The 8,757-nt window shown below is 48.5% G+C and overlaps 2 protein-coding genes across 2 annotated transcripts in view; one reads left to right on the top strand and one right to left on the bottom strand.

Moving 5' to 3' along the window:
* Ryr1 (ryanodine receptor 1) overlaps window positions 1-3,118 on the top strand; it is a 123,215-nt gene extending 120,097 nt beyond the window's left edge. The window contains exons 103-107 of the mRNA XM_010632870.3: window positions 1,592-1,748; window positions 2,138-2,202; window positions 2,289-2,389; window positions 2,637-2,688; window positions 2,826-3,118. Of these exons, the coding sequence (XP_010631172.1) occupies window positions 1,592-1,748; window positions 2,138-2,202; window positions 2,289-2,389; window positions 2,637-2,688; window positions 2,826-2,921 (471 nt within the window). The 3' untranslated portion in view covers window positions 2,922-3,118. The remainder of the gene's footprint in view (window positions 1-1,591; window positions 1,749-2,137; window positions 2,203-2,288; window positions 2,390-2,636; window positions 2,689-2,825) is intronic.
* Window positions 3,119-3,134: 16 nt separating this feature from the next.
* Window positions 3,135-8,757, bottom strand: part of Map4k1 (mitogen-activated protein kinase kinase kinase kinase 1) — a 19,414-nt gene continuing 13,791 nt past the window's right edge. The window contains exons 27-32 of the mRNA XM_019208747.1: window positions 8,630-8,746; window positions 8,341-8,403; window positions 7,694-7,783; window positions 7,547-7,617; window positions 6,772-6,827; window positions 3,135-3,304 (exon numbers count right to left, since the gene is read on the bottom strand). Of these exons, the coding sequence (XP_019064292.1) occupies window positions 3,235-3,304; window positions 6,772-6,827; window positions 7,547-7,617; window positions 7,694-7,783; window positions 8,341-8,403; window positions 8,630-8,746 (467 nt within the window). The 3' untranslated portion in view covers window positions 3,135-3,234. The remainder of the gene's footprint in view (window positions 3,305-6,771; window positions 6,828-7,546; window positions 7,618-7,693; window positions 7,784-8,340; window positions 8,404-8,629; window positions 8,747-8,757) is intronic.

Here is an 8,757-nt window from a genome sequence, read left to right on the forward strand (position 1 = left end):
AAAAAAAAAAAAATCTTAGAATAGTGCCTGGCAGGTATTAAGACTTATTTAAATGTTAATTACATTACTTGTAATTTAAAAAGTTTCAGTGGGCCAAGTGTGGTGGCACAGGCCTATAATTCCAAGATTCTGGAAGGCTGAAGCAGGAAGATTTCAAGTTCAAACCCAGCCTGGGCAGTTTAGCAAGACCCTGTCTCTAAATAAAACTAAGGGCAGGGATGCAGCTCAATGATAAGGCCTTGGGTTCAACCCTCAGTACCAAAACAAACAGCCAAGAAAGCCCAGCAGGTAGTCCACGTGCATATGTCCTCCTCTCCCAACGACGGTGATCCCAACTCTGACTTCACCTTACTAAAGGCCGAGGCCACAAATGAAGGAGTCATTTCAGGGAATGAATCTCAGAGGGGGACCTGTAAAGACAGAGTGCAGCCCCTCAGCCTGACATCTGAGCCCTGCCAGGCCTGGCCTTGCCACCCACAACCTTGCTTCCATCGGTCCCCGGCCTTAGCTCATCCCTGAGATAACAGGGTTCTCCTCCTTGCTGGTGACACAGACAAACAAGTACGAAGTCTTTCGCAGGTGCTAGGTGGCCCCTGCCACACCCCCTCCTCTGCTCAGCACCTTCTTGTGCCTTCCCCGTCACCCAGTAGATGACACTGAATCATCGCCATGGCTTACAATACCAGGCTGGAGCAGACTCTGCTTGAGAGTCTAACTTTTCTGCGTCTAACCACAATCCTTTTGCTTTTTGCTTCTGGCTGCCTGATCCTCTTTCAGTTCCTCTGCAACCATGTGTTTCCTTCTGATGCTGGCCCTTGTACCTGAGCTGTGTGCCCGCACCGGGGGCCCGGCATGCACACCTTTCCCTCACGGGACCTCACCTTCCACCTTGAATGCTGCCTCAGACAGGAAGCGCTCTCTGACCACTCTTGGGGCTGGAGCTCACACATCCGTGGAACCAGACCCTGCTTCATCTCAGGACCTTCTTCATCTCTCCCTGCTCAGAGGAGCTCCATTTTTCAGCCTCACCAAACCTCTTTCAGTTCCTCACAGGAGCAAGTTTTGTTTTTTTTTTCTTTCTGTGGTATGTGGTATCAAAACCTAGGGCCTCGAGCACGCTAACCTCAGTACCCTCTACCTCTGAGCTGCATCCCCAGTCTGCAAGATTTATTCTTTCCTCCCTGGCGGTGATGTAGCACATGTGGTTTTCTCTGCCTGGAACACTCCCTCCCTGCACCCGTTGACCTAACACCCCCTTTGAGTTCCAGCTCGCGCACACAGCCTCTTCCAGGAAGCCCTCACCGATCACCGATCGCTGGGGTGGGTCGGATGCCTCACTGGGCTCTCAGAGCTTCCTGCGCTGATCACACCAGGCCTCCCCATCCCAGCCCCAACCCCTCTGCCTGTGCCTTCCTGCCCCACTCAGGGCCATCTCTGGGCCCTCACAGCCTGATGCTATCTATACCTGCGATCCCGGGCAGGTAGGGTCCAGGCTGTCCCCTCACTGGTGTGTCCCCAGCCTTGTCTAGCACACGTTGGACTGGGGAAAGCTGGATGGCGGAATTCGTGACCCATGTGCTTCTTCCCCCAGTGTTACCTGTTCCACATGTACGTGGGTGTCCGAGCAGGCGGAGGCATCGGGGATGAGATTGAGGACCCAGCGGGCGATGAATATGAGCTCTACCGAGTGGTCTTTGATATCACCTTCTTCTTCTTCGTCATTGTCATCCTGCTGGCCATCATCCAGGGTCAGCACGGGGGTGGGGCTGCTCAGTGCCCAGAGGCACTAAGAGAGCTAAGAGAGCAGGCCCAGGGTCCAGTCCACCGGGATTCCTATCCCAGCTCTACCTCCCCCTACTTGAGACCTCAGCCAAGTGGCTTCTGCGCGCCTCAGTTTTTCCTCTGCAAAATGAGGGAGTTCATGGTACTGACCTCATAGGGTCGTCACGAGAATTACAACTCATACCTTCAAATGTCTCATAGTAAGTGCCCAATAAGCCCCTACTTTTATTCTTCGTAGGAAGCAGGGTAAGACTGGGGAGATGGGGGATGGAAGGCCAGGCCCCGAGGTGCGTAGCCAGGAGCAAGTCTGAAGTGGGTCCGAGTTGGGTACTGACCTGCATCCTGCCACTTTCAGGTCTGATTATCGATGCTTTTGGTGAGCTCCGAGATCAACAAGAACAAGTGAAGGAAGATATGGAGGTGTGTGCGGTGTGGGGCGGCCCGGAGGGATTCTGGGATGCTGGGAGTCAAACGAGCCTGACTCTGATGTCTTTCATTACCTATAGACCAAGTGCTTCATCTGTGGAATAGGCAGCGACTATTTTGATACGACACCGCATGGGTTTGAAACTCATACGCTAGAGGAACACAACCTGGCCAATTATATGTGAGTACTGGGCCGCTGGCCAATCAGGAGGGTGGTACGCGACCTCTGCCAACCAGGGTCGTGAGGGCTACTTAGGGAAGGGGTGTGGTGTATGTGTGGGTGGAGCCCCAGGCAGCCAGTCAGAAGGTAAGGGTCGGGGTTGGGGCTGGGACTCAGATCTAGAGATGGCCCGGGGGTTTTTTTCCCTCGTACTGACACAAACAGACGAAAACAGAAAGTAAGGATGGATCTTCCCTGTCTCCCTCAGGTTCTTCCTAATGTATCTGATAAACAAAGACGAGACAGAACACACAGGTCAGGTAAGAGGGTGTTAATAAAAGATATGGACAAGGTCGTGGAAGTTTTAATATAAGGCTAATCAGCGTAGCAGTAGAAAGCCGGAATCAATGTCAAGCGTTTGAAGATGTGACCAGTGGATTCTTATCTCCCAACCTAGGAGTCCTATGTCTGGAAGATGTACCAAGAGAGATGTTGGGATTTTTTCCCAGCTGGTGACTGCTTCCGCAAGCAGTATGAGGACCAGCTAAGCTGACACCCCCAGCTGGCCCTCCATTCCCACCTCAAGTGCCTTTTTCTCACTGCAAGTCCCTGAGCCCAAGGCAGCTGAGAGAGAGGCAACCTTGTACCAGAGAAATAAAGACTGCGCTGAACCCCCTGCCATCGTTGTGATGGATTGCTGAAATTTTGGGAGAGTGGGCATGCAGAAATTCTGCCTTCCCCCAAAAAAGACAAGATGGCAGCACAGGCTAACATCATGTTTATTGGAAGACTGGGACGTGACATGGCCACTAGTGTGTCTGTTGGAGATAGGGTGCAGGGTCTGGTCCTGACACGCCCCTGAGGACTCATTCCTGAATATAGAGGTTGCTGGGTGCAGTAGGATCATCTGCTGGTCGTGTCTCCACCACTACAGGCCTGGGGGAGGGAGAGGTCAGGTCATTTGTTCATTCATTCATGCATTGGTTCGTTCATTCACAAAGTCGTCAGCAGAGACACTACCAGCCCGATGCTGGGCCATAATGATGAGCACAGTCCCTGCCCTTGGAGAGTTCACAGTCAGAGGGAGACTAACACAGACCAGTGAGTTACATGAGTGCGAAGCAGCATGGGGGACATGGCAAGGAAATCCATCCCCGGAGGACAGCCAGGGCTCCTCTGAAGAATATGTGATGGAGTCTGAAGGGCTCAGGAGAGGAAAGAACAGGGAAGATTGTTTTGGGCAGAGAGAACAGCTTGTGCAAAGAAAGGCCCTGAGGTGGAGAGAGGCTGGGGCTTGGCCGGAGGGGCCATGGCCTTGTAGGCTATGGCTGGAGTTGAGTGTTGTCTTGAGGACATAGAGGGATTTAAAGCAGAGAGAGATGAGCAGCTTTGGATTTTAAAAAGACCCCTCTGGATATCAGAAGGACTCAGGACAGTGGTGGTGAACCTATGGCACGCACACCACAGCAGGCTGTTTGTACCACTGAAAGCTCTAAAAGGTTCACCATAACTGACATACGAGATCCCTAAAAAGACTCCCACTGGCTAAATCTAAGACTATTTGTGCCTCAAAATAAACAATGAGGGTCATAAATTTCAACCCAGAGAATGAAATAGAAATCTATGCGATGGTGCTGAAATAGTAGGTGGCAGGCATAAAGGTGCATGCCTGTAACTCTAGCATTTTAGGGGATCCAGGCAGGAGGATCTCAAATTTGATCTCAGCCGGGACGATGTAGCAACTCAGTAAGGTTTTGTCTCAAAAATCAATTAATCCATCAATCCCCAGTACTGCAAAAAAAAAGGAAAAAAGGAAATGGTAAAACGGGCTAAGCCCTCCTAACAGCAGAAGGCTCACTAATATATGCAGAAGGAAGGACTAAAGTAGAGAAGCAACATTTGTTTTTTGTTTGTTTGTTTTTTGAGACAGGGTCTCACTATGTAGTTGAAACTGACCTGGAAATCACTATATAGCTCAGATTGGTCTCGAACTCCCAGTGATCCTCCTGCCTCAGCCTCCTGAGTGCTGGGATTTACCACCACACCCAGCGAGAAGCAACATTTTTAAAGTGAGTGCTTAGCATGTGAGAGTGTAGGTTCCATCCCCAGTACCACAAAGGTGAGAAAGATTGAGATCATTTGGTGATATAGTTGATTCTAATACAATAGATTAAAACCAAAAATCATCAATAGGCTTTAAAAAATAAGTCTGATGAGAAAGTCTCAATGAAACTCCCCCCAGAGATACCTGTTATTACAAGGGAGAACTTTACAGTGGAGGGGTCTGGTTGTCTGCACCTTGGTTAAGAGATCAAACTGACATCATGTGCCCCTGAAATGACGCACCAAGAAGGACACAGCACTGTACTTCCTCAGCTAGGCCCTGAGTTCAAGCCTTGACACCAAACCAAAAGATTAACATCTGGGGGATCCAGATGAAGGGGACACAGAAAATTCTGTATTATTTTTGAAACCTGAGTCTAAAATTATGTCAAAATAAAAAAGCCGGATCTCTCACTATGTAGTAAACTAAAATAAAAAATGGCTGGGTGTGTTGGTGCACACCTATAATCTCATCACTGAGGAGGCTGAGTCAGGAAGATCAGTTTGAGTCCAGCAAGGGCTACATAGTGAGTTCAAATCCAGCCTGAACTATGTGTCTCGAATAAATAAAATTAAATTTGAAAATAAAATAAAAATTAATGAAAGATCTAAATATTAAAACAAACACTTGGGCTGGGGATTTAGCTCAGTGGTTCTGCCACCTGCCTTGCAAGCACAAGGACCTGAGTTCAATCCCTGGTATACAAAAAACAAAAACAAAAACAAAACAAACAACCTGCTGAAAGATAAAATAGGTAAAACTCATGAAGATATAGACGTAAGCTAGGGCTTTCTGAATAGAACCAATTGCACAGAAATCAACAAAGAATCAACAAATAAGATTACGGTATATCAAATTAAAAAGCTTCTAAAGAATAAAAATAAAAAGCTTGTGCACGGCAAAAGAAACAAACAACAGAATGAAGAACCAATCCCCAGAATGAAAAAACTTTTGCCAGTTGTACCTTGGACAGAGGACTAATAGTATAAGGACCTAAAAAAAATCAGAATCCCCAAAATAAAAGATCCAATCAAAAATGGGCAACTGAAATGAACAGACACTTCTCAGAAGAAGTACAAATGGCCAATACATGAAAGAATATTCAGTATCACTGGCCATAGAGAAATGCACATTAAAACAACATTGAGACTCCATCTTACTCCAGAAAGAATGGGCATCATCAAGAAATCAAATAATAGCTAATGCTTGACAGGTTGTGGGGAAAAAAAGAATTCTTCTACATTTTTGGTGGAAATGTAAACTAGTACAACCATTATAGAAATCATTATGGACATTTCTCACAAAACTGAAAACAGAAATTCCATTTGACTCAACAACTCCCTTTCTAGGTTTCGTCCCCAAAGAGTTAAAGTCATCCTATATAGTGACACATGCAGGCCCATGTTTATAGTGGCACAATTCATAATGGCTAAATCAACAGGTGGATAAAGAAAATGTGGTATTTCTACACAACGGAGTACTATACTATGCTGCTATAAAGAAAAATTTGCATCATTCATCATGTGTGGGAAAATGGATGCACCTTGAGACCTTATATATTAAGTGAGGTCAGATACATAAGCTTCAGTATTGTATAGTTTCTCTTATACAAGAAGCCCAAAATGTAAATAAAGAGTAAAGTAAAAGATAGATTATATGAAAAAATGACGTAGGTCTTTTGTGAATAAGAGGACCAAGAGATGGAGGGAGGGGGAGAAAGGGTAGGGAAAGGGAATCTAAAACGACTTAAGATGTGTTATGTATACACACCAACTTCCTACAATGAATGCACTCATTATATACTGCAAATACCCACTAAGAAAAATTTAAAAAACATTTTTTTAATTACACTGGTGAAACATGCCTGTAATCTCACTCCGGGAGGCTGAAGAAAGAGGATGACAAGTTCAAGCCCAGCCTGAGCAACTTAGCAACTTATCAAGACCCTGCCTCCAAATAAAAAAGGCTGGGGATGTAGCTCAGTGGAAAGGCCCTAGGTTCAATATCCAGTACTGCAAAACTTAATGAAGTTAGTAATGCTTTTTTTTTTTCTTTTTTGTACCAGGGATTGAACTCGGGCCCTTGCGCGTATGAGGCAGGTGGCAGAACCACTGAACCAAAGCCCTGGCCCTAAGTAGTGCTATTTTTAACAGCTTAAAGTAGAAATGAAATGAAAATGCTCTTTGGCTGCTATGCAGGGAATGGTCTTCGAGGACAGACAGAAGCAAGGAGAAGCTAAAAATACAGACACCTCAGGATGCCCCTACCAGGTCCTCTGTCCCCCTCCCCAGCACCATACCTGGGACAGCCAAGCAGACGGAATGTGAGGGTGGGGTCTCTCAGCTCCTGCAGTAGCTGTGGAAAAGTGGGTATCTGTCACTGTCAAGAAGCAACCCCCCTGGCCGGGGATTTAGCTCAGTGGTTCGGTGGCCTGCCTTGCAAGCGCAAGGACCTGAGTTCAATCCCCGGTACCAAAAAAACAAAAAAAGAAGCAACCCCCAAAATGTAGCTCCCTTCAAAACAAGGAGAAGTCTGAATATCTAGCCTCAGATCCAGAAAATCAATCCTTCCAACACCACACATCAGCTGCGTGCCCTCAGGTAAGTTACTTAACCTCACTGTGCCTCACATTATAACCTGTAAAATCTTAGTATCTACCTGATAGGTGATTATAAAGATTGAATTAAATATTAAAGTGTCAGGGCAGAGCCTGACACACTATTCTGTGATATAAACCCCATTTTCTCCTCCATTTTCGAATGTCAGGTCCCGTGCCTAAGGTAACCCAGCAGGATTCCAATTCAGGTTCCTGTTCTTAATCATCCATCTATCTCCATGGTGATCCCTATTTTGCAGTCGGAGAACAGAGGCTCAGAAAAAGCAAAGTCCCTTGAACACAGTCACACAGTGGTCCAGGCTCAGACTGGAACTCGAGAGATGCTGGCGCAGAGAAGGGGGCCTGTCTGCACTGCGGCTGGAGGGAGCTCTGGCTCAGGAGCTCTCCATGACCATCGGCCAGAGGTGATGACTGAGGCGGGAGGAGCAGAGTGGGCGCCTGGAGGGGAGGGGCTTACCCTGTCCGATCCTGGAGCCCACACCTGCACTCCATGCTTCCAGAAGCCCTGAAGCCGACCCCCGACCATAGCTGGGGAGAAAGCAGTGCCTGTTACCTGGAGGTCTCTCCCGCCTCCGCCCCAGCCAGGCTCCAGTCCTGCACTTACCCACGGCCTCCACCGCCTCTGTCATGGGGATCTCCGGGGTGCGAAGGCCCGGGACTGGGGCACCTTCTGGGGTCACCAGTTTCAGAGAGCCTGGAAGTGGAGAGAGCAAGGGATTTAAGAACTGTGACCAGGACATAGAGGGCCACTAAGAGACAGGGCAAGGATTCAGTGTGAAAAACTAAAAAGAAAGGGAGGTGGGTGGAGTGGGGCAAGGCCTAGAGGGGCTCAGCCTTTTTTTGAGACAGGGTCTCACTGTGTAGTCGAGACTGACCTGGAACTCACTAGCCCAGGCTGGTCTCGAACTCACAGCGATCCTCCTGCCTCAGCCTCCCAAATTCTGGAATTACAGGCAAGAGCCACCATGCCTGGCAGGCTTTTTTTTTTTTTAATTGGTGATTGAGGTTAGCAAACACAAAGCTTTTCAACTGAGCTACCTCACCAGCACTTCTCCTTTTAAATTTTTGAGGTAGGCTCTAGCTAAATTGCTAAGTTGCCCAGGATGAGCTTGAACTTGGAATCCTCCTGTCTCAGCCTGTCAGAGTGCTGGGTGCAGGAGTTGCCACCACAGCTGGCTAAAGGGACTCAGGATCTCCGAGAGGCAGGAGAGGCACTGAACCAGGGCGGGTGAACAGAAGAAAGGTTCTTACCATCCATCAACACCATCACCATGTCATCCTTTACCTGGGTCACCTGCACTGCTCCCTTGTGCTCTAAGAGAAGACAGGGTTGGTTAAGGGCGACCATGCCGGCGTCCCCTTTCCCACAGCGCCCCCAGAAGGTTGCCTCTGCCAGGCACTCCCTCAAACACCGAGCAAGGAGGCTGAGTCCCACCCACCACCCACCACAAGTAGTGGCTTCGCAGAAGTCCCGCCAGGCACTTGGACCCAACCCTCCCGAAGACAAGCTCTGCCCCTCAGCAAGACGGCCGGGGCTCACCCGTGCTCATCTCGCCCAGCCAGCAGGACAGCGCGCCGAAGCGCACGGTGTGGAAAAGCAGCGACTTCGCTGGCCGCCCGGGGCTCACGCCGATGCACACGGCCGGCAGCTCTGAGCCTGGCGTGGTC

The sequence above is a fragment of the Fukomys damarensis genome, unplaced genomic scaffold (genome assembly GCF_012274545.1).
Source record: "Fukomys damarensis isolate Sample0158 unplaced genomic scaffold, DMR_v1.0_HiC HiC_scaffold_19, whole genome shotgun sequence".
NCBI classification, from domain to species: domain Eukaryota; kingdom Metazoa; phylum Chordata; class Mammalia; order Rodentia; family Bathyergidae; genus Fukomys; species Fukomys damarensis.